Below are 25759 nucleotides of genomic sequence, written 5' to 3' on the forward strand. Positions count from 1 at the left end.
ATGGTGGAGAGTTTGGAATCTGATTGATTGATTGCTTCTGTGGACAGGTGTCTTTTATACAGGTAACAAATTGAGATTAGGAGCACTCCCTTCAAGAGAGTGCTTCTAATCTCAGCTCGTTACCTGTATTAAAGACACCTGGGAGCCAGAAATCTTGCTGATTGGTAGGGGATCAAATACTTATTTCACTCATTAAAATGCAAATCAATTTATAACTTTTTTGAAATGCATTTTTCTGGATTTTTTTTTTGTTGTTGTTATTATTCTGTCTCTTACTGTTAAAATAAACCTACCATTAATATTATAGACTGATCATGTATTTGTCATAGGCAAACATACAAAATCAGAGGATCAAATATTTTTTTTCCTCACTGTAAGAGACTTCTTTCAAAAAATAAGACTCATACTGACCTTACAATCAGCCAGTGCATAATAATGTAAGAGATGAATTCAGTTCATAATTAGAAAACTGCAGAGAAGTGAGCTCATGCAAGAGCTTAAATGATGAAATGAACTGAACTGCAGACGGTTCTAAACGCCTGAAGATTCCAGACGTAATCCACATACACACACCACAACCAGTGAGCTTAAATTCAAATGTGTAATTGAGTTTCCCAGCCCCTGCCATCAGTGTCCAGCCATGTCATCTGCTGTTGGAATAAATAACCCTGATTGGACGAGGGGTTAACAACACGCACCAGCTGCCTAGCAGGCACCGCAGTAATTCATTTGCTGTGCAGATGTTCTTTCAGGGCCAATGCATCTAATTAGCTGCAGCTTTTTTTGAACCAAAGACCTCCATATTTAATTCATCCAATGAAATATTAGAAAAGGATGTGGAAAATTTTCATATTAATATCTGTCATTAGCCATTATAACTTTAAAATCCGGCATTCTGTTTAGTCAAAGTGGAAGTACAGCTAATCTAACTTCAAAATACTGTTTTTCGATAAAGCATGCACATTTTCAGACACATTCAACACTTTTAAGCAGCAGTTTTAGATTAGGATGTGTCTCGTTCGGTTGATTTTCTCTTTAGACAACAGATAAAACAATTACTTCATCTGTGTCACTGAGCCTAGAGTGGCTAAAAGATGCAATTAGGCCTTCACTTTGTGCTAATGTGGTTATCTGAGACCAATAGCATTAAAAACTGCTGCTCTCAGACCTTTGGAGCAACTGATGACTGCTAGAAAACATACTGTCCCCTTTTCTACTTTATCTGTTGGGCCTGGGTTTTGTAGACCAGTATATTTCGTGCCTATTTTTACTCCCTTCTCCCTAGCATTGATTTATTCATTTTGACTGTTTTATTGTTTTGCCCTGTCCTTTTGACTGTACTACTAATTCGCCTCCTTCTCTTTCTGTTTTACACTCTGTGGTTCTTTATAGCATGCCTGCTGCAGTCAGAGCTGGTGAATTATGAGCGGGTTAAGGAATACTGTTTGAAGGTCCTCGGACACCAGCAGGATCACTTTAAGGCCATGTACCGTGCTGGGATTGCCTTCTACCACCTGGGAGACTACGAGTGTGCCCTGCGTTACCTACGTGATGCCAAGTGCCGTGAACCCACAGGTGGGCTTTATGATTGCTTTAATATCAAATACAGTAGTGCTTCTCAAATAGTTTTGCTTTCATGTTCCAGATTTTACATTGGACCCAAGTAGGGGTTTTGCAATATCCCAGTATTGGCGATAATTGTGATATTTAAATAATGAAATATCGTTATCATGTTAACTAGGGGTGATGCGATATACCGATATTGACGATAATCGTGATATTTAAATATTTAAATATCGTTATCGTGTTAAGGGTGTCGCGATATACCAGTATTGACGATAATTGTGATATTTAAATAGTGAAATATCGTTATCATGTTAACTAGGGGTGACGCGATATACCGATATTGACGATAAGCATAATATTTAAATATCGTTATCGTGTTAGGGGTGTCGCGACATTCCAGTATTGACGATAATTGTGATATTTAAATAATGAAATATCATTATCATGTTAACTAGGGGTGACGTGATATACCGATATTGACGATAATCGTGATATTGAAATATTTAAATATCGATATTGTGTTAGGGGTGTCGCGATATACCAGTATTGACGATAATTGTGATATTTAAATAATGAAATATCATTATCATGTTAACTAGGGGGGACGCGATATACCGATATTGACGATAATCGTGATATTGAAATATTTAAATATTGTTATCGTGTTAGGGGTGCCACAGTATACCAGTATTGGCGATAATTGCGATATTTAAATAATGAAATATCATTATCATGTTAACTAGGGGTGATGCGATATACAGATATTGACGATAATCATGATATTGAAATATTTAAATACCGATATTGTGTTAGGGGTGTCGCGATATACCAGTATTGACGATAATTGTGATATTTAAATAATGAAATATCATTATCATGTTAACTAGGGGTGACGCGATATACCGATATTGACGATAATCGTGATATTGAAATATTTAAATATCGTTATTGTGTTAGGGGTGTCACATACACCAGTATTGACGATAATTGTGATATTTAAATAATGAAATATCATTATCATGTTAACTTTGGAGGGGACGCGATATACCGATATTGACGATAATCGTGATATTGAAATATTTAAATATTGATATTGTGTTAGGGGTGTCGCGATATACCAGTATTGACGATAATTGTGATATTTAAATAATGAAATATCATTATCATGTTAACTAGGGGGGACGCGATATACCGATATTGACGATAATCGTGATATTGAAATATTTAAATATCGTTATCGTGTTAGGGGTGTCACATACACCAGTATTGGCGATAATTGTGATATTTAAATAATGAAATATCGTTATCATGTTAACTGGGGTGACGCAACATACCGATATTGACTATGATTGTGATATTGAAATATTGAAATATAGTATTTGTGTTAGGGGTGTCGCGATATACCAGTATTGACAATAATTGTGATATTTAAATAATGAGATATCATTATCATGTTAACTAGGGGTGACGTGATATACCGATATTGACGATAATCATGATATTGAAATATTTAAATATCGTTATCGTGTTAGGGGTGTCACATACACCAGTATTGGCGATAATTGTGATATTTAAATAATGAACTATCGTTATCATGTTAACTGGGGTGACGCAACATACCGATATTGACTATAATTGTGATATTGAAATATTGAAATATAGAATTCGTGTTGGGGTGTCGCGATATACCAGTATTGACAATAATTGTGATATTTAAATAATGAGATATCATTATCATGTTAACTAGGGGTGACGTGATATACCGATATTGACGATAATCGTGATATTGAAATATTTAAATACCGTTATCGTGTTAGGGGTGCCGCAATATACCAGTATTGGCGATAATTGCGATATTTAAATAATGAAATATCATTATCATGTTAACTAGGGGTGATGCGATATACAGATATTGACGATAATCATGATATTTAAATATTTAAATACCGATATTGTGTTAGGGGTGTCACAATATACCAGTATTGACGATAATTGTGATATTTAAATAATGAAATATCATTATCATGTTAACTAGGGGTGACGTGATATACCGAAATTGACCATAATCGTGATATTGAAATATTTAAATATTGTTATCGTGTTAGGGGTGCCACAATATACCAGTATTGGCGATAATTGTGATATTTAAATATTGAAATATCATTATCATGTTAACTAGGGGTGACACGATATACCGATATTGACGATAATCGTGATATTGAAATATTTAAATATCGTTATCGTGTCAGGGTTGTTGCAATATTCCAGTATTGGCGATAATTGCAATATTTAAATAATGAAATATCGTTATCATGTTAACTAGGGGTGATGCGATATACCGATATTGATGATAATTGTGATATTGAAATATTTAAATATAGTATTAGTGTTAGGGGTGTCGCGAAATACCAGTATTGGCGATAATTGTGAGATTTAAATAATGAAATATCATTATCATGTTAACTAGGGGTGATGTGATATACCGATATTGACGATAATTGTGATATTTAAATATTTAAATATCAATATTGTGTTAGGGGTGTCGCGATATACCAGTATTGACGATAATTATGATATTTAAATAATGAAATATCATTATCATGTTAACTAGGGGTGACGCGATATACCGATATTGACTATAATCGTGATATTGACATATTTAAATACAGTATTTGTGTTAGGGGTTTCGCAATAAACCAGTATTAGCGATAATCTTGATATTTAAACAATGAAATATCATTATCATGTTAACTAGGGGTGAAACGATATACCGATATTGATGATAACCGTGATATTTAAATATCGTTATCGTGTTAGGGGTGTCGCGATATACCAGTATTGGCGATAATTGTAATATTTAATAATGAAATATTGTTATTGTGTTAATTAGTGGTGGTGTGATATTGACGATAATCTAGATATTTAAATAATGAAATATCATTATCGTGTTAATTAGGGGTGTCGTGATATACCAGTTTTGACAATAATCGTGATATTTAAATATTGAAATATCGTTATCATGTGTACCAATATACCAGCACAATTTTTAAAGCCACAATAATCATGTAATTGTTTCGATAATCATTTCTTAGGGATTTACAGATATTAAAATTCTGGCCAATACAGCTAATCTGGTAATTTTCTTCATGTTATGTCCAATATTCTGTCTATTTTGTCTAAATAAATATTAAAATCAATTGTTTTTGTCTTAGTGAATTTAGACAAAAACTATGAAAAATATATGGTTATTTATTATTTGTAATATAAATAAATAATTTATATAAATCCAGTGTTGTTTTAGTATTATATGTATTTAATACTATAGTATTTATTAATATTTTGAATTAGCTGTTATTGTTATTTTCAATTTTCATTTTAATTTAGCTTTAGGTTTTAGCTTTTTGTCATCTGATTTTGCCATTTGTATTATTTTTCTATTTCTATATACACTATTTTGCCAAAAGTATTGGGACACCCCCTTCTAATGAACCGGTTTGACTAATTTAGTAATTTCCATGAGTACAAATCTTAATGTTTAAGCATATAATGATATTCTAGAGAATTGTGTGCTTCTAATTTGATAGCAACAGCTTTGACAGGACCTTCTTCAATTCTGACATGACAATCCCTTTGTGTATACGGCAAGGTTCAAAAAGAAATGACTGATTCAGTCAGTGTGGAAGAACTTGACTGGTCAAGTTAATCTCAGCTGAACACCTCTGGTGTGACTTTAAATGCAGACCTTGAGCCAAAAACTCCAATGAATATATACTATATAGACAAAAGTATTGAAACACCCCTTTTTTAGGGCACTTTCAAAACTGTGGCAACAAAGATGGAAACAATTCATGTATTTATATATTGTATTTCCATCTCTGTTGCAACCATTTCGGAAGTGTCAAAAATGACTGTACCCATAGTTACAAGTCACTGGTGTTTGGCAATGAGTTTTTTGCTCAAAGTCTGCATTTAAAGTCACTCCAGAGATGTTCAGCTGGGATTAGGACTTTGCTTTCTGCAGACCAGTCAAGTTCTTCCACACTGACTGAATGAATCATTTCTTTTTGAACCTTGCCTCATTTTAACGATAACAATGCTGCAATCTAACAGTTGAGAGCCACTAATATGTGACCCTGGACCACAAAAGTCATAAGTCGCTGGGGTATATTTGTAGCAATAGCCAAAAATACATTGTATGGGTCAAAATGATTGATTTTTGAAATTATTGTAAAATTCCTACTGTAAACCTATCAAAATGTAATTTTTGATTAGTAATATGCATTGTTAAGAACTTAATTTGGACAACTTTAAAGGTGATTTTCTCAGTATTTTTTATTTTTTTGCACCCTTAGATTCCAGATTTTCAAATAGATGTATCTCGGCCAAATATTGTCCTATCCTAACAAACTATACATCAATAGAAAGCTTATTTATGTACAGTAAGCTTATGATGTACAGTATATATCTCAGTTTTGTAAAATTTAACCTTATGACTGGTTTTGTGGTCCAGGGTCACATATATATAATATGTAAACCATTTAGCTGTAGGCTATTTATGTTATTTTAACGTGCTTAGCTACTGAAGCAAGTTATAGGGCCAGATTTACTAAACAGGGCAAATTAACGTTAGAGTGCAAATCCGTAAACGCACCAATGGATAGGGAAAATTGGCAGTGGAGGGGATCATTTCCATAATGACCAGTGCAATCTACCAAGAGCAGCTCAAATGCATGCTTTTTTGGGCCATTAAATAATGGTGCAAACACCAGTATTTTGACGCATGCAAAAGTTAGTAAATTGCATTGTTATTCATTTTAATAAATTTTGCATCTGATAGGGAAACTCCTACAAATGCATATTCAATAAGGTCAGGCACAAAAATAACTCTGTCCACTCCTTTTCACTGCTAATTCCTCACTGCACGTCTTCAGTAAATCCTGACATTATTATTTTAACGCCAAAAAATAGTGATGGTAGAAAATCTGGCCCTTGGTCTTATGCTGGTGTCTTTGTTTTTATGCTCTATATTTCTCTCTGTCTAGACACAAATGTGCTGCGATACATCCAGCTGACAGAGATGAAGATGAGTAAGACCGGTCAGCAGGTGCGTGAGAGTGGGAAAGAGTCATTGGGTTAATTCAGCCCGACGCCTCCCTCCATGCCACAACCTATCCCTGATAGAAAACCTCTCTTCTCGAGTCTCCCCCTTTTTCCCACAATGCGCCCTTTCTCCTTGGACAACCAGGATACATGTGCTGCGCCCCTCTTTGAAAGCGGACCTGAAACGGGCACAGCTACAGCACAGCACCCCGCGACTGTCTTTTCTCGCTCTGAGATTTCTCTGTCCCTTTAAATCCAACGTCCCCGGTGCTTTCCATTTCCCAGGTATTGAGAATTGGACTGTTGAACAAAGACGACGAAAAAAGAAGAAATGCTGTATTATACTGAGATAAACAATGGGGGCCTGACATTACAACTTAAAATTACATAAGGAAATCAAAATGTGCAGAGTTGAATCTGTAGGTAGAGAATAGAGTGAAAGCACACGTATCAAAGCCACACTGCTACTTAAGCGCAGATGATGAAGGTCAACGATTAGCCTAGTGACCTTTGAACTCACTCTGATCCACTGAGAAGCATTCTCTCTACTCAGATAATGCAGAGTAGAAGCTGAGAGGTCAAAGTTCAATTCACGCTCACCTGCCAACGCCTGTTACTTTCTGTCTCTCTCTTGAATTTGGGCATATCTCAACACAATTTCTGAACTGTTTCAATTCAAGGGCTAATTCAAGTGTTTGTAATTTGTCCTTTGATATCGATTTTGTTTTGCCTCTCGGTTTGCTGTACTATAGTGGTTTGAGCAAGTTGTTATCTTTCCTTCTTAAAGGTACAACATCCTCCGTACTAATGTTAGCAGGTGTTTTGTGAACCTTGTTGTCCATTTCCCTTGTATTGGATTGTCGCATTGCCCCTCCCCCCTGATGACGTCTCAATGGTTATGCAGCTTGTTGGAATATTATTAACTAATGGAGCCATATCTAAAACTCTTGTGTTTCTACACGAAGCAGGATGAACAACATCTGAAGTGCTTGATAGAGGTCTGCTAAACTTCAATAATATATCTACCCTGAAAGATCAGTGTTAAGTAAAAGGACAAAAATACTCTGAGAATTGTAGTTTTGACAACCATTCATGTTTTACAGAAGCGTAACGCGTTTGTCCTCTTCTTAATGTTATGCTTTTTGAGCTTTGTTATGGAAACTAATGATGTTTTGTTCATCGAGGCAGTGGATTTATTTGAATGCGAAGACGTTTTGACAGCACATGTCATTCTGAGTCTGGCTTTGAGGAGATGGGGACAGACAGATGAAATTATCCGTCTGACCTAATATAAGACGGATTTAATTGTGTCAGTGGGACTCTGGGGATGTTGTGCAATGGTTTCAGATGAGAAAACGCACTGATGAGATTCAGAACACAGAGCAGGCCATACAACCCCATCTCTTTGTTGCAGTGACACTTGAGGAGTATGGTGATAAAATAAGGTGCATTCAGTTATTTTTTCTTAGTTAAAAAACTCTGAACCACAAAACCAGTCTTAAATAGCACAGGTATATTTGTAGCAATAGCCAAAAATACATTGCATAGGTCAAAATTATACATTTTTCTTTTATGCCAAAAATCATTAGGATATTAAGTAAAGGTCATGTTCCATGAAGACATTTTGTAAATTTACTACCGTAAATATATCAAAACTTAATTTTTGTTTAGTAACATGCATTGCTAGGAACTTCATTTGGACATCTTTAAAGGCGATTTTCTCAATATTTGGATTTTTTTGCACCCTCAGATTCCAGATTTTCAAATTGCTGTATCTCAGCCGCATATTATCCTATCCTAACAAACATTACATCAATGGAAAGCTTATTTATTCAACTTTCAGACATGTCTGGTTTTGTGGTCCAGGATCACATATCATGAGTAGAACTAATAAATATAATTAAAATAATGAATGCAATCAAACATGCAATCAAAAGTCCAATCTTCTGATTTATTCCACATGGAGGCTTCAACGTCTAATAATAATAATGAAGACAACAATATCAATAATAATTATTATTAGTTCATTATTATATCGTACTTTTCTAGTGCTCAAAAGACTTTACAAAGCAGAAATGAAAATTAGCAGCAGTTAAAACACAAACAACTTCATACATCCACACCAGTAGGTGTCAGCATATGCTTCTCTGGGAACTGGTGAAACATAAACAAAAACTTATTGCGCGCACCTTTTAATGCTCAAATCAACTCCTGATAGTGTAGTCATGGACAGATTGACAAGAGAAATCAAGTAATGTCTTTCTGGTGCTGTTCTAACTCAATCTCATGAGAAAACGTAACTATTTTGCGAGGTGCCGATTTTGCATGAATTCGTACGATTGGCAAACAAACAAACTTTTTACAAAAATGTCAGCATTGAAGGGATAGTTCACCCAGAAATGAAAATTCTGTCATTTATTACTCACCCTCACATTGTTCCAAACCTTCGTTAAGAGCTTCGTTCATCTTCGGAACACAAATGAAGATATTTTTGATGAAATCCGAGAGCTTTCTGACCCTGCACAGATAGAAGAACTGAAACATTCAAGGCCCAGAAAGGTAGTAAGAACACTGGTAAAATAGTCCATGTGACATCAGTGGTTTAACCGTAATGTTACAAAGCCAGGAGAATATTTTTTTTTGTGCACAAAGAAAACAAAAATAATGATTTTATTCAACAATTTCTTTTCTTTTTATTTTTTCCTTGTGCACAAAAATATTCTAGTAGCTTCATAACATTAACTAAGAGAGATGGATGTTGTACGTCAGAATGCTGGCTCCTGGTTTAAAGACTGACATGGAAGAGAAGAAATTGTTGAATAAATTTGTTATTGTCTCATAGCTTCATAACATTATGGTTGAACCACTGTTGTCACATGGAATGTTTAACGATTTCCTTACTATCTTTCTGGGCCTTGAACGTGTCAGTTGTGTTGGTGTCTCTCCAGGATCAGAAAGCTCTCGAATTTCATGAAAAATATCTTAATGTGTATTTCAAAGATATACAAAATTTTAATGGGTTTGGAACGACATGAGGGTGAGGAATTAATGACAGAATTCATCAAACTATCAAAAACTAACCTTCAGTGGGACACCTTCAGATGATCATATGAAAATGTGCAAATGAGATTATACGAATTAGCCACCAAAATGTAAAATAGTTCCGAATTGCCAAGAGATTGAGTTGGCTGTTCTGACGCTTCCCTCTTTTTCAGCTCTGTCTCTTGTCTCTGTTTTGTGGCAGTTCTCTCTCCACCTTGCCTTTGATATGTTCTTTTGATTTCTGTAAATGGTAAAGGTCATTTTGTCTATAACAGAGCAATGCTGACAACGCTGATGTCCTGTAAAGAATCTCGGTCATCACCTTTGCTTCTTTCAGCTGTGGTCCATATGTCCCCATGTGCTGGATCTCTTTCTGCACAGATGGAGAAACATCAAATCTGACTGTTGTCAGTAGACAACACCAAAAGCACAAACTGGTTTATGGACAAGCAAATAAACTTACTGTACTTTACTTTTTCTTGGATGTCACTTGAGGTATGTGTTTGTTGAATGTCAAAGTAGACTTGTGCGGTTTAAAGACATATTAAAATGGTTGTCGAAAGCTTTACTTTAATAAATTGTTTTTATCGAAATGTGAGAGAGCAAGTGAGAAGGATAAATAAAAGAGATTTATGGAAAAAAATATATTTAACATTGTGAGGGGCAGCTTTGTACATGTGTATATGTTCAGTTTTCCTCTTGTATCTGGGCTTATTTGTGATGTCTTAGCCTTGTTTTTTGTCTGATTGCCAGTCTGAGGATTCAGGGTTTGCCCTTTGACCTCCAGAAAGAAAGGTGGGGTAGGTCTGGAGAGAATGAAGAGGGATTTCACAGACTAGAATGAGAAGGGGTGAGGGTACCCTACTGTCCCCAAAGAGAGAGGAAAATCCACTGGTTTATTTTTCATTTTTTCTTGCCTGTTCTGGAGAGAGAGAGACTTTGACCCTCTGGTTGTTCCGGTTACTATAATGTTAATGCATTACTGCGGTCATTCATTGCCTCTTTGGGAAGTACTGTACCGGACATCAGAAGACCTGCGAACTGGTTATGTTTACCTGCAAGTCCAGGAATGCACTATTGATTGGTATTTGAAGTCTACAAATAAAGTTTAAAAAGATAAACTGTAAGAGTATTACTGTTTGTTTGTTTTTGTTTTTTTAATGGAAAATCTAATGTCATTCAATGCAAAACCAAACATTTATAGAAGAAACACAGAAAACTATGGAAATTCTGTCATTAAATACTCACCCTTATGTCATTTTAAACCAGTAAGACATTTGTTCATCTTTGGAACACAAATTTAAGAAATTGAAATGTGAGAGCTTTCTGACCCTCTATAGACAGCAATGCAACTGACACGTTCAAGGCCCAGAAAGGTAGTAAAGACATGGTTAAAGGAACACTCCACTTTTTTTGGAAATAGGCTCATTCTCCAACTCCCCCCGAGTTAATAAGTTGAGTTTTACCGTTTTGAAATCCATTCAGCCGTTCTCCTGTTCTGGCGATATCACTTTTAGCATAGCTTAGCATAGATCATTGAATCCTTTTAGACCAATAGCATAAAATTCAAAAATGACCAACAAGTTTCGATATTTGTCCTATTTAAAACTTGACTCTTCTGTAGTTATATCGTGTACTAAGACCGGTGGAAATGCAAAGCTTCAATTTTCTAGGCCGATAAAATTAGGAACTACACTCCCATTCCGGCGTAATAGTCAAGGAAGTTTGCTGCCGTAATATGGCCGAAGCAGGAACAGTAATACCACGTAGCACATGTGCAAATGCTAAACTAAACTCATTTCTGATAATACTCCGCCTGCTTCGGCCATATTACGGCAGCAAACTTCCTTGACTATTACCCCGGAATGGGAGTGTAGTTCCTAATCTTATCAGCCTAGAAACTCGCAGCTTTGCATTTCCACCGGTCTTAGTACACGATATAACTACAGTCAAGTTTTAAATACAACAAATATTGAAACTCGTTGGTCATTTTTGAACGCGATGCTATTGGTCTAATAGGATTCAATGATCAATGCTAAGCTATGCTAAAAGTGATATCGCCAGAACAGGAGAACGGCTGAATGGATTTCAAAACGGTAAAACTCAACTTATTAACTCAGGGGGAGTTGGAGAATGAGCCTATTTCCAAAAAAAGTGGAGTGTTCCTTTAAAATAGTCCATGGTTTAACCATAATGTTATGAAGCTACAAGAATACATTTTAGGCACAAAGAAAACAAAAATAACTTTATTCAACAATTTCTTCTCTTCCTTGTCAGTTTTTGATGCACATTCACAACAGTACCAGAATGCGTGTGGTGCAGCTGACGCAGAAGCAGGCATTTTGACCAGTGGTTAATTTGTAAATTGCAAGGTCCCAGAACAAAACAGAGGAGCGTTTCCCAAAAGCAATTATGGTCGCAAGTTCTGCCGTTACCAATAGAATTCAATGGAACTAACAGCCATAGTTAACAATTAGGGATGCACCGAATGTTCGGCAACTGAAATTATTCGACCGGAAAAAAAAAAGTATTTTGGTGTTCGGCCAAATAAGCAAAATGGCTGAATAAATTATACCATATAATGATGTAATGTGATCGAATAGAGGTGCGCACTAATGCAGAAAACATGTCAGCAGTGTGGAAGCATGTAAAACTGTCCGGGAACTACGCAAAAATCATTACAAGCACCGACAGCACGAGACTTTATTATCGCATCGCATGTTTTCATTGAGAAGAGAAATGGGTGGTTGTTGCTGGTTACTGAATAATGACTGAAATTGCGAAACGGCCTTAAACCGTTAAACTACAGAATGTTATTTTGTCTAATACACACACGAATTGTATTTATTCTGACAGTGCTGCACAAGCTTGTTAGGTAGGGTTCAAAGTCCAAAGCACGAGGGAAATCTGCCTGATGAGAATCATTCATAAATCTGCTGCTGTCAGCAAAAAGTTGCACTGAGGTGTTCTTGTGGGTTTCCGCCAAAATAAAAGTCAACATTCATAAATGTTAGTATTGTAATTTTACTGTTGTTCTGTAAAATAAAATAAAAAAGTAACACAAAAATAATGATAACAATCATTACAACAGCTCTGTTAATACATTTATTATAACATTCTCCTTTTATGTGTACATTAAAAACACATGCCTGATTTACGAAGGGGGTCTTAAAAATGGCCAAAGAATATTATTTTATTAACTTATTAATTTTAAGTTAAATTGTGCTTTGTTGGTAGGCTATAATGTCTACTAAAATGTTACAAATGTTCAGTGTTAAATATTTTTTAATTGTTTAGAAATTGATTTTTTTTCTTTGAAAAGCAAGACAAAACTGTAAAAAGCTAATATTTAATTTATGCAATTGTGAAAAAAATTGGCAAAATACATGGGGGAAAAAACACAAAAAACAGTGTTTGGTAATCGGCCTTCAGACCAGTGTGTAATTTAGTTTTTTTTTTTTTTTTTTCTCATTTCGGTGCCTCCCTATTAACAATGATTTTAGGAAACCGGCGGCAAGTGATCAGAGGAAGGAGAGGTAACAAAGCATTCGTGCAGTCACATTGGTGGGACCAACTTTAGTGATTGCCAGCTTGCATCAGTTGCTTTTATAGTTTGCACATGTACTCTAAAAAGTCATGGTTATTTTATTTTAAACCCAAACATTTTTTAGTGTAGTTTTTTTTTTTGCATCCTCTTAAGGTGAGAGTAGTTCTCAGTGCCACCGACATGCATTTCTCTGGTAAAATATTGGTTTGTGTATGTTTTATTTATTTTATAAAACTGTTTCTTTGCTGTAAATGATTTTATTTTATGCAAAGCAAACTAAAGAGACGATGTCAGTCACCTAAATGAGTTGCATCAGTCTTTTTGTGACAATTTAATGTTTCATTTTTACTTCTAAAATGCTTGTTAAACAAGTTTAAATGTAAGAAATGTGTATACTTGTTTAAACTGTAAAATAACAGAAAAAAAAATGGCAATTAGGCAAAGTAAGAAAGATTTTTTTTCCCAAATAAATAAAAACTTGAAATAAAACCAACAACAGTTATTGAAAACCTAGCTGAAAGTAATAACAAAAATAAATTATAATTTTCGTAATTATTACATTAGAGTGCACTGCAAAAGGTAATCAGGAATAAGGGATTGATGCATTGGTGGTTGAGAGGGAAATTTACCTACCATATTTGCATACTTTTATCATCTAATCCCTAATCAACTGAAACTAAACTTTATAAAAACTAAATAAAAATGTGTTCACACAATAAAAACTAAACTAAAATTAGGAAAATGTTTAATAAATCTAAAAAAGACAATATAATTTTATAGCAAAATTGAAAATGTCATTAAAATACAAACTAATTCATTACACCCTTGGCACGAACATCTTTCACTGGTGCGCTGCGCCTTGTTTACAAGCAGATGAAGATGCACGTTGTACATAAAACAGTCTTCATAAACATGTCTGAAGATTTTGACAGGGAAGATGACTTGCAATTTTTTGCCCAGACTTATTTGACCCACAATATACAGACAATGAATTAAGAGAGATGGATGTTTTACAGCAGAATGCTGTCGTGGTACTTTCGTAAATGTGCGTCGAAATCTGACAGGGAAGAGAAGAAATTGTTGAATAAAGCCATTATTTTTGTTTTCTTCGCGCACGAGAAGTATTCTCGTGGCTTCATAAAATTAAAGTTGAACCACTGATGTCCCATGGACCATTTTAACAATGTCCTTACTACCTTTCTAGGCCTTGAACATGGTAGTTGCATTGCTGTCTATGCAGGGTCAGAAAGCTCTCGGATTTCATCAAAAACATCTTAATTTGTGCTCCGAAGATGAACAAAGGTCTTACAGGTTTGAAACGACATGAGGGTGAGTAATTAATGACAGAATTTTCGTTTCTGGGTGAAATGTTCCTTTAAGATTCACTAGAAATCCAAAAACATCTATTGCATCTCGCACATGACATGCCATTCTAAAAATGTGGTGCTCAAGTTAAAACAAGTTCTTTTAAAAATGAAATTTTGAGCTTGCCATAGTGACTCACACACTTTATACTACAGCTTTGAGCTTTGCTGAAATGTTTGAACGCACAAAAGCATGGGAAATGAGAAATAAAAGCTAAAATGTTGAATGGCTCTTCGCACAAAACTATCAAATGGCTTTAGAAGGCTTACAATATGGTGCATGAGTCATATCGACTACTTTTATGACATTTTAAATACATTTCAGAGCTATCTATAAGTATTGTATAAATTGTATGTCTTTGTGTCCAACGGAAGAAAGACAGTCATACAGGTGTGGAACAACATGAGGGGAGTAAATGAGACCAGGATGTTCATTTTTGGGTGAACTAAATAATTTAAAGAGGTGTTGAATCTGTACCCATTAGGTTTGTCTCTTCACAGCGCTGAGCACCAGCAGCCAAGCATCCAGAGATTCGGTGTTTGTTTGAATCCTCCACAGATTTTAAACTGTAACAGTGGAACCACCGGTCTCTCCCTCCTCCCTGTCTCTTTCTTCCATCTCTCTCTCCCTCTCTTCTCTCAGTGGGACATGGTGTTCATAATGACATCCAGGGCTGTGAATGTAAAAGGTGAGAGAAAAACACAAAAAATGTACACACCTGAATAAAAACAGGAGGAAGATAAATGATGTGAAAGAAAATCTATGAGGAAGCAATTACAGATAATAAATTGCACAATGTTTCACTGACAAAAATCATTTTTAATATCAGAAAGGGCCATAATGATTAGTTAGGGGTGGCCAATTTGTATATTAGACTGAAAACTGAAGAGTTTGTTAAATGGAAAATATATCAAATCAATCTAATATGTACATGTGGAGGTCAAAATGTGATCATCTGTGTGTGTAATTCTTTTGACACACTCCCTCATACGTTTGTCATGTCCACCATCTTCCCTTTTTTCTTTGTTGTTGCTTTTTATAGCATTGCCATGGAAGTGAAGTGTGGTTGCTAAGTAACTGGCTGGCGTCTGGAAGCGTAAAGAGAGGCTGCTGCTGCTTTCACAGACAAGAGCAAAGGACAGGAGCAAAGCTATGTCAGTGTTTGGATGTGTGTAGCTACATGTGTAGGTAGTGAACGGTGGCGAGTCTGAGGCTGTTATGCTTTTATTGTACGAAAACAGCTTTGGTCAGCTTTCTAAATACTGCACTGGAGGCAGAGTCAGGCCTAGTTTTTAGCATTTACATTTGCAGATATCGTTAAAGAGCAGTTTGTGCTTGGATTATAATTAAGGGGTCTCGTTTTAAAATTATTTTTTCACATATACTTATCTCCATATACTTATTTCTCTCTGTGGAGTTGAATACCTCAGTGTGGTTTCTTCCCATTGTCCTCAGAGAACAATCGCTGATGTAAACAGACCAGTGTCTGTAAGCGCGCGCGCACGTGCACGTGTACGATGGAGCCAGAGATGCTGCTATGCTTATGTCATGCTATTGTCCACGGTTGTGCTCTTACAGCTAAATCATTTAAAATATTTCTTTGGTTTGCTATAAGAATTTATAACATTTTTTTTAAATAAGCGGAAGTGATAATGAAGCTGTTGTTTTGTGCTTACAAAAACATAAAAGCACAAAACAACATTCACTCTAGGAATCCATTGCGTCATGATTGTTCAACTTGCACTGCGGGACTTTGTCGACATCTAGTGTGCACTTTGGGAAAATATATCTTAGTTTATCGTTTATGAATAAAATGATGGACTGGGCTTAATTCTTACATTTGAGGACGTGCGATATTAATGTAACAAATCCTCACATTAACAGATCTGTAATAAGACTTGTGCTGCTACCATTAAAAAGTAACATTTAGCCGTGGATTGATTTTTTAATTAAAAGCGTATGCATAAATGCATTAAATAAATTAAAAAATATATTATTTGTTTAGTTGGAAAAAAAATGTAACAGAAATTTGATTTTTTTTTAAACAATAGTAATAGTAATAGTAATAATAATAATGATAATAACAAAACATTTTAATTAAAAGCTTATAAATGAATAAATATTAACTGGAAAAACTGAATTTTTTTTTTAATTATGATGATAATAATAATAATAATAATAATAATAATATTAAAAGTTATTGATGCAAATATTAACTTAGCTGTGAAAAAATGTAATAGAAAATCATTTAAAATAATAGTAATAATAATAATAAAACATTTTAATGAAAAGCTAAAAAATAAATATATATATGAATATTAACTGGAAAAATGTTTTAACTGAAAATTATTTTAAGTTATATAATAATATTAATAATAATAGTAAGTTATTGTTGCAAATATTAACGTAGCTGGAATAATTGTAACTGAAAACTATTTAAAATGATGATAATATAATAATAATATGTTTATATGCTTATGCATAAATATTAAAGGTTGTATCAGCGATTTCTAGCCTAAAACATAAAGTGTCAATTTCAGCTGACCTTTCTTCACGATCCGCTCGCTGCCTGCCCCATAAATTGTCTGTGAAAAAACCGCGTCTCTCTGGTCAGCCTAGGGTCCGAGATATGCCAAAAAAACAATCAGCGCTATCAACACACCACAGATAACCAAACAGTGTTCCAACCAATCAGCGTCAGGGGTTTGGTGTTGTGGACTTTCCTACTGGTGCTGGGATGTGAGGGAGGCGGAGCGAAAGTCCACAACACCAAATCCCTGACGCTGATTGGTTGGAACACTGTTTGTTTTTGTGTGGAAAGGTTGGTAGTGCCGATTGTTTTTTTGGCATATCTCGGACCCTAGGCTGACCAGAGAGACGCGGTTTTTTCACAGACAATTTATGGGGCAGGCAGTGAGCGGATCGCGATGAAAGGTCAGCTGAATTTTACACTTTATGTTTTAGGCTAGAAATCGCTGATACAACCTTTAACTTGGAAAAAATGTAACGGAAAAAATGTAAAATAATAATAAAATTAATATGCAATGGAAATTTATTTAAAATGATGATGATGATAATAATATTATTGTTATTATTATAAACTATATACATATATATATAAACAATATTGTTATATATTATTATATTATTTTTATACTTCAAATATTATTATTATAAACGTTGTTGATACAAATATTAACTTAGCTGGAAAAAAATGTGATGTGTTTATTATAATAAAAGTTATTCTTGCATTGTTTAAAAAAGACAAGACAGGATTTGACAGAAAATTAGTATCAAAACCAACACGTCACTGCTTGTAACAATTATTTTAATAAATACTCTTAGTGTTCCTCACACAGGAAATAAGGGGGTGGGTTTGTTCAACCCCTGCAGAGAATTACCCCATACAAATGATAACAATAAGAACACAAAACCACATGCACACGCACCCGTCCGCTCACACACACACACACTCACATACAGGCATACTCATTGGTGGACAGTCAAAAAAATACTGTCTACTACCAGGTTTAACGGTTCAGCACAATGAATTTGAAAACCCTCCAGTGTGCGTTTCTCAGCACCATTCAGTCCGACAAAAGAACATCCTGTATTACCTGCACAAGTGTAACGTCACTAATGATCTCATCACATGTCTCTTTCCATGTGCCCTGACATGACAGTGTCCTTCGGATTGCTCTCTGCGATGACGCATGGTCAGATCTGCTCTATACATACTGTTCCTTTCTCTTCAGTTGAATTGTTCAGTAGATGGAGGAAGAACGTCACTTAAGGAGGTAACGAAGTGTCTGGTACATAAAAAAAAACCAGGTAGTACATGTTTGCTTCTTATTGCCAATTGTTACAAAACCTTAATTTTCCCATTTCTGTTCTTTTCTCCTGAAAATGCTCCTTACAGGAGCTGACATTGTGTTGAGGAGAACAGAGGCTTTTCAAATGAGTTTATGACGAGAGGGGGAAGTAAATTCACTTGAAACACTCTAGAATGAGCGGAATTGGGGCTTACTCATCCCGTTTTTTTTTTTCTTTCGGACTGACATGCACAGTAAGAAGCACTTTCCACGAATAGGGTACACAAGCTTAATCTTTAAATAAATGTTGACCACAGGAGGTCAAACTAATTATTACATTAAGTGTTTTATCCATTTCCTGTAAGATTTGCAACTCTGTTACATTTGGGAAACAACACAATTGTTCAAAAGTTTGGGTCAGTCCGTAATCAGCACAGCTGTTTTTAAAATTAGTAAGAAATGTTTCTTGAGTACCAAATCAGCATATTAGAATGTTTTATGAAGGACCATGTGACGCTGAAGACTGGAGTAATGACTGCTCAAAAATTAGCTTTACCATCATAGGAATAAATTACATTTTAAAGTATAGCTGCAAGCAGCGATTATCGAGTTCAAGCACTTTAGGAATTTATGAAAAAAACATTATTACTTAGCAAAGCCTGTAACTACCTAAATCAGTGATTGAAACAAGCATTTTTGGCAAATCCAGGTAATTTACCATAGAAATATGATTTTTACATATGGTTGGATAGGAGGAGTTTGCAAAAGTAGGTTTTAATTAATGTCTAATTTTTAAAAAACAATATGATTGACATCAGTGGTCTTAGAGGCAAAGTTGTTCAGAATGAGGAGATTGATCATATGATGGGAAGATCTAGTGCTGGGGTTTTCAACTCTGGCCCTCGAGGTCCACTTTCCTGCAGAGTTTAGCTCCAACCTTGATCAAACTCACCTGCCTGTAACTTTCTAGTTATCCTGAAGACCTTGATTAGCTTGTTCAGCTGTGTTTGATTAGGGTTGAAGCTAAACTCTGCAGGAAAGTGGACCTTGAGGGTCAGAGTTGAGAAACCCAGATCTAGTGTATACATGAATGTCTGAACATTTTCTGCAATTTGAGGTCATTTACCATAGAATTACAGTGTTTTTGAATCCTTTTTAACTGTTATAGTGGCAGACCTGGACCGATCTCCATAAAACTTTGCATACTCGTTTAGAATCGCTTGTAGCATGTGCTCACCAGGTTTCACAAAGTTTTGAGTCTTCGTTAAGGCTTTATACGATTTTGGGTATATTTTAACATCTCAATCATTTAACAAACGATTTGATTGACAGCAGTGGTTCTAGAGGCAAAGTTGTTGGTGATTGAATAGTGGCTGATTTCTTTAACCTTTAGAGCCGTGAGTCAAACTGGTTAACCTTGTCTAATGGGTGCTCAACTTCATCTTCCAATGGCGGCCATGTTTTTTAAGATACGCACGTCCTTATAGACACTTGTGGCACTTTGGACCAAGACCGAGCATTGCATACCGATTTTCATGTTGACAGGACAAATTGTTGCATAGTTATACAAATTTTTATGTTTTTTTTTTCGTGGCAAAACTCTGCAATTGTTTTTGTCATGTGACCTCGGATCGAGCTCTTACATAAGTGTTCTGAGTTCTGATATTTCTTTCCGTTCAAAAGTTATAGCCATTTTAGTTAAAGCGGCCATGCTTCTTTCAAAAGTTTTGGCACCCCTTTTTTTGATAATTATTGATATTCACTCTCTAGAGCAAGGGTCACCAAACTTGATCCTGGAGGGCCGGTGTCCTGCAGAGTTTAGCTCCAACTTGCCTCAACACAGCTGCCTGGAAGTTTCAAGTATACCTATTAAGACCTTGATTAGCTGGTTCAGGTGTGTTTGAGCTTAGGGTTGGAGCTAAACTCTGTATGGACAGCGGCCCTCCAGGACCAAGTGTGGTGACCCCTGCTCTAGAGAATCTTTTTAGCAAAATCCAAAACACCCAATAATTTTACTAAGGTGACAATCGAATCTGAGCCGTGTGAGCCAAGGATTCACACGACACAAAAAATTTGAGCATGCAACTAAAGGTTTAGGATTTATGAGCACTGTAGCGCCCCTATCAGGCCGACTGGGGTGAGCCTTGGTGACGTTGTTGACAGTGTGAGTACTACCATCCCTCCAAGTTTCAAGTCTCTACAACTTACGATTTGGTCATATGACCTCGGATTGCGCTCTTACATCAGTGCTCCCTGCCCCTTTTCGAACATTTTGGTATCCCTTTACAACGGTGAGTCGAAAGTTTCACCATTTTTTGATAATTATCAATATTCACTCTCTAGAGAATCTTTTATCACCACTTTGGTTCAGATCAGCTAGTTTGCAAAAGTAGGCTTTTCAAAAAATCCAAAATACTGGAAAATTTTGCCAAGGTGACAATTAAATCTGAGGCATGCATTTTGTCTGGCATGAGCTAAGGATTCCAACAACATAAGACACTTGAGCATGCAACCATCAGGTCGATTGGGGCGAGCCTGGGTGACGTAGTTGATGGAGTACTACCATCCCTCCAAGTTTCAAGTCTCTACAACTTACGGTTTGGTCATGTGACCTTGGATCGAGCTCTTATGTATGTGTTCCCTGCCCCTTTCAAATATTTTGGCATCCCTTTGCGACGGTGAGTCGAAAGTTAAACTTTTTGTTTGATAATTATTGATATTCACTTTCCAGAGAATCTTTCAGCACCGCTTTGGTTTGGATCTACTAGTTCGCAAAAGTATGATACTGATGCATGCGTTTTGTGTAAGCCAAGGATTCCAACAACATAAGACACTTGAGCCTACGACTAACAGTTTAGGAGTTATGAGTGATTGTGTACTTTTGATCGTTGTAGCACCCGATCAGGCCGTTAGGGGCGCACCTTGGTGACATTGTGAGTACTACCATCTCTCCAAGTTTCAAGTCTCTACAACTTACGGTTTGGTCATGTGACCTCAGATCAAGCTCTAACATAAGTGTTCCCTGCCCATTTCGAACGTTGTGGTATCCCTTTGCGACGATGAGACAAAAGTTAAACTTTTTTTGATAATTATTGATATTCACACCAGAGAATCTTTCAGCACTGCTTTGGTTCCGATCGGCTAGTTTGCTAGTTCATAGGCTTTTCAAAAAAAATCCAAAATACCCTAAAATTTTGCCAAGGTGATGACTGAATCTGAGACATGAGCCAAGGATTCCAATGACATAGACACTTGAACCTGTGACTAACAATTTAGGAATTATTAGCGATTTTGTACTTTCAATCGCTGTAGCGCCCCGTCAGGCTGATTAGAGCAAGCCTTGGTGATGTTGTAGACTGTGAATACTACCATCCCTCCAAGTTTCAAGTCTCTACAACTTACAGTTTGGTCTGCCCGATCAGTTTTACGTGGAGATTGCTGATCCTTGGCCATTCCAAAAATTACAATATGGTTTCACTGCTACCATTTTTATTTAATTTGTAAAATATATTGCACTGTTACTATTTGTACTGTACTGTATCAAATAAATGCAACCTCGGTAAACATAAATAAAAAGTTGGAACCCCAAACTTTTGAACACTAGTGTAGAATTGATTGGGACTGCTAAATAGAGTTTATATAGAGTTTACCTGGTTCATTTGATTTAGTTGATTTCTTGCAATAAACATCAAAATAAATAGACAAAATTTATAAAAAATTTAAAAAATAAGAAAAGTGTTGCTAATGGGGCTAATAGGGACTACCAGGATTGCTTACAAGACAGAGAATATAAAGGACCACATACAACTCGCTGAGGATGGAAACTATGGCAATGTCAGTTAGAGGCCGTGGGCAGGGCCTAAACAATGTGATGTCACACTGCTTTGAGAATCAAAACCGCATGCCTAATGAAACTGGTTTGGTTTAATGGGGATTAAAACATAAGGAGTGGGTGGATTTCTATCATTGTAGGGTGGATGTGTTCACACACTGCCAACACACATTTATGTCCAAACCATGTAAAAGTGGATTTTGCATAATAGGTGCCCTTTAAGGGGAAAAAAATTAGCTCAGATTAGCTGCTTTTCATAATGAGCTCACTAATATCATGGGATTTATGACTTCAATGCTTTAAAAAAAGTGTACCCTATTACTGGAAAGTGCCAAGTACCTCCACACATGGAGAGAAAGCATCTGTTCATGTTTCATTCCACGTTTGGACTGCTCTCACATTCTGATTAGGTCATGCAGAGAGTTGTTTGAGATGTAATTAGTTTTTTTTCCAAAAAAAGAAAAATATAAATTTCTTATGGTACACCTATTTTTATATTGTATCAATAATATTACAATGAATGCAGCTCCCTGTGTCATTGCAATGAACTGCATTCACAATTCTCCTGAATGTAAATACAGAAAGCATCACTGAACTTTACAATGTACACACTGGAGAGGACGATGTTGAAAAAGAAAACACTTTTTCTTTTTTCTTCCAGGTTAAAAAACAGGTTGTACCCATGATGAAGAAGAAGAGGCGAGAGACTGGCCCTATGATAACAGAGATATGGACAAACAAGGAAGGTCACAGACCTACAGTAGTTAGACTGCCCTCTCCTGCTCACGACAGGTCGCTGTTTAACCAACCAATCTCAGCCGTTACGAGGTCCATTAAACTCACAGCGAATGAGTCATTGCGGACAGGCTGAGATAAACAAATCAAGGTCATTTATCTCTTAACCTGTCCAGAAGGCGTCTGTCTAGCTACTGCAGAGGGCAGCTTTTCCATTAGAGCTGCCAAAGAACATGGTCTGATGGGATCACGGGGCAAACTGTGGGAAACCTCTTATGACGGACGACCATAGAGTGCTGGTTAGAGTGGGGTTTCTGTCTTTCTATGAGAAATGTTGACCGCATAGAGTGGCCTGTGGGTGTTGTCCGCACAGGGGGACGGTGTTATCCTGGTTCTGGCCTTCCATGTCCATGTCGAGAAGGGTTTGATGGGTGGCACCTGCCCCGGCGCTCACTCCGCTGTCACCCGATCCCAGGGGACTGTCGCAGCTGCTACCTGGAGACGAACTGAGCGTCTGGGACAGAGATGATAGTTTCCAGGGGTCTGGACGTGCTCGAGCCGGAGTGGGTCGGGGGCGAGGAGCGAACTCAAGGGTTTTGGGACGCTCGAGTGTGCCCGTATGGCTGTCTGGCTCTTGCACGGGGATCGGGGGAGCAGGTTTGCGCCGATGGGCTGAGGGGTAGACCATAGACGGGTCAGGCAGGCGTGGAATGTCAAGAGTTTCACGAGAACCTGGAGGAGAACACGTGAACGACATGAAGGAGTCTTTCAGTAACGTTATAATCATAAATCACATCAAATCGTATTTTATACAAAAAGGAAAAGATATGAAAGATTGTATTTTTCTTAATCAGGCCTACTTTTAATATCATTAAGATTTTTTGCACTTACTGTGACAATTATTTTCATAAAGCACATTTTAAAAATATGTGTTAAAAATTATTTACTTTAATATAAAAAATAAAACATGATTAGATGATTTTGAAAATTAATCATTATATATATTACATTATATATACTAAAATACAGCAAAACGCAAAAGTAACTTACTTTAATATGAAAATAAAACATTATTACATGATTTAATTATATTATATATAATATATTATATTTTATATATCCCGATACAGCAAAAACTGACAACAGTATGAGAAATGCTACAGAAAATAATGGAAATTGCAAAAAAAGTTAAATAAACATATAAATAAATATTAATAATATATTAAATATTATATACCCTGGAATATACAGCAATAAAATACTGTATTACAGTAATGACAATCACTACTTAAATCACTACTTATTATATGTGTGTGTGTGTGTGTGTGTGTGTGTGTGTGTATATATATATATATATATATATATATATATATATATATATATATATAATTATATAAAGTACTGTAATCTCATTACTGTAATATGAAACTAATCATTTATTAAATATATATATTAAATTGAATTTAGAAATATAAGAAATATATAAGTATATAGAAATATATACTAATAATATACTAAACATTAAATATTATATACCCTGTAAAATACAGCAATATAATACTGTATTACAGTAATGACAATGACATTATATATATATATATATATATATATATATATTTTTTTTTTTTTTGTAAAGTACTTACACATGATGGAAGTAACTTGGAAAGGTTATGATTAAATATGGAATCATAGATGGAAGTCACAATTAAATATAAGATTAAATGTGACCCTGGACCACAAATCCAGTCATAAGGGTCAATTTCTTTAAATTGAGATTTATACATTACCTGAAAGAGATACAACTGTTTGAAAATCAGGAATCTGAGGGTGCAATAAAATCAAAATACTGAGAAAATCACATTTAAAGTTGTCCAAATGAAGTTCTTAGCCATGCATATTACTATTCAACAATTAAGTTTTGATATATTTACGGTAAGAAATTTACAAAATATCTCCATGGAACATAATCTTTACTTATTATCCTGGTGATTTTTGGCATAAAAGAAATATTGATAATTTTGACCCATGCAATGTATTTTTGGCTATTGCTACAAATATACCTGTGCTACTAAGACTGGTTTTGTGGTCCAGGGTCACAAATATATTTAAATGTAATTTTTTTTACAAAGTTTCACCCAGTAGCAAATAGTATGTCAAGTAAAGTGTTGTACCTGTTAATGGTTTAATGGTCAGGGCTTGTGCAGGGGGGAAGGGCATACTCCCATCTGAAGGGGTGCGTCGATGCCCCACGACTGTCTGTGCTCGCGGACGGATGGCCCCATCAGAGGGCGTGCGGCGGTGTCCACGGTTTAATGCCATAGTGGCAGAGACGTGAGTGGGCGTGAGGGACTGATTGGGCTCGCGTTTGAAGCTCTCCGCTCTCAGGTCCAGAAGAGGGTTCAATGAAGGCGCGGGAGAGACCACCGGGTGAGCACTATTAGGGGTCGGGGCAAAGTCATCAGGATCAGAGGGCAAGAGGGACTTGGTGGAGTTGCAGTCAGAGAGGGAGGACAAAGAGAGCAGGGTAACGGAAGGAGACGGGTCCATGCTGGGCAGGGTGGAGTCGTGATGGCGGTTTTGGGACAGGGAGAGTGATAGTGTGCGGCTGGGCGGAGAGGTGCTGCGTCTGAATCTCCCTGTGCGCTGAAACAAACCCTCTTTCTTCTTTCTCTGTTCCTCTCGCTGGTCCTGCTCATCTTGACTCATCTGAACGCATATGAATGAATAATGTCACATTAGTTAATGAGGTCAAATAATAAT

The 25759-nt window shown here is 36.0% G+C and overlaps 2 protein-coding genes across 2 annotated transcripts in view; one reads left to right on the top strand and one right to left on the bottom strand.

Moving 5' to 3' along the window:
• ttc9b (tetratricopeptide repeat domain 9B) overlaps positions 1–10835 on the top strand; it is a 54111-nt gene extending 43276 nt beyond the window's left edge. Inside the window, exons 2-3 of the mRNA XM_073851086.1 lie at positions 1393–1575; positions 6609–10835. Of these exons, the coding sequence (XP_073707187.1) occupies positions 1393–1575; positions 6609–6703 (278 nt within the window). The 3' untranslated portion in view covers positions 6704–10835. The remainder of the gene's footprint in view (positions 1–1392; positions 1576–6608) is intronic.
• A 12468-nt stretch (positions 10836–23303) lies between these two features.
• The window catches only part of map3k10 (mitogen-activated protein kinase kinase kinase 10), a 40472-nt gene continuing 38016 nt past the window's right edge, over positions 23304–25759 (bottom strand). The window contains exons 10-11 of the mRNA XM_073850626.1: positions 25171–25705; positions 23304–23731 (exon numbers count right to left, since the gene is read on the bottom strand). Of these exons, the coding sequence (XP_073706727.1) occupies positions 23322–23731; positions 25171–25705 (945 nt within the window). The 3' untranslated portion in view covers positions 23304–23321. The remainder of the gene's footprint in view (positions 23732–25170; positions 25706–25759) is intronic.

Source organism: Garra rufa, chromosome 11 (genome assembly GCF_049309525.1).
Source record: "Garra rufa chromosome 11, GarRuf1.0, whole genome shotgun sequence".
NCBI classification, from domain to species: Eukaryota; Metazoa; Chordata; class Actinopteri; order Cypriniformes; family Cyprinidae; genus Garra; species Garra rufa.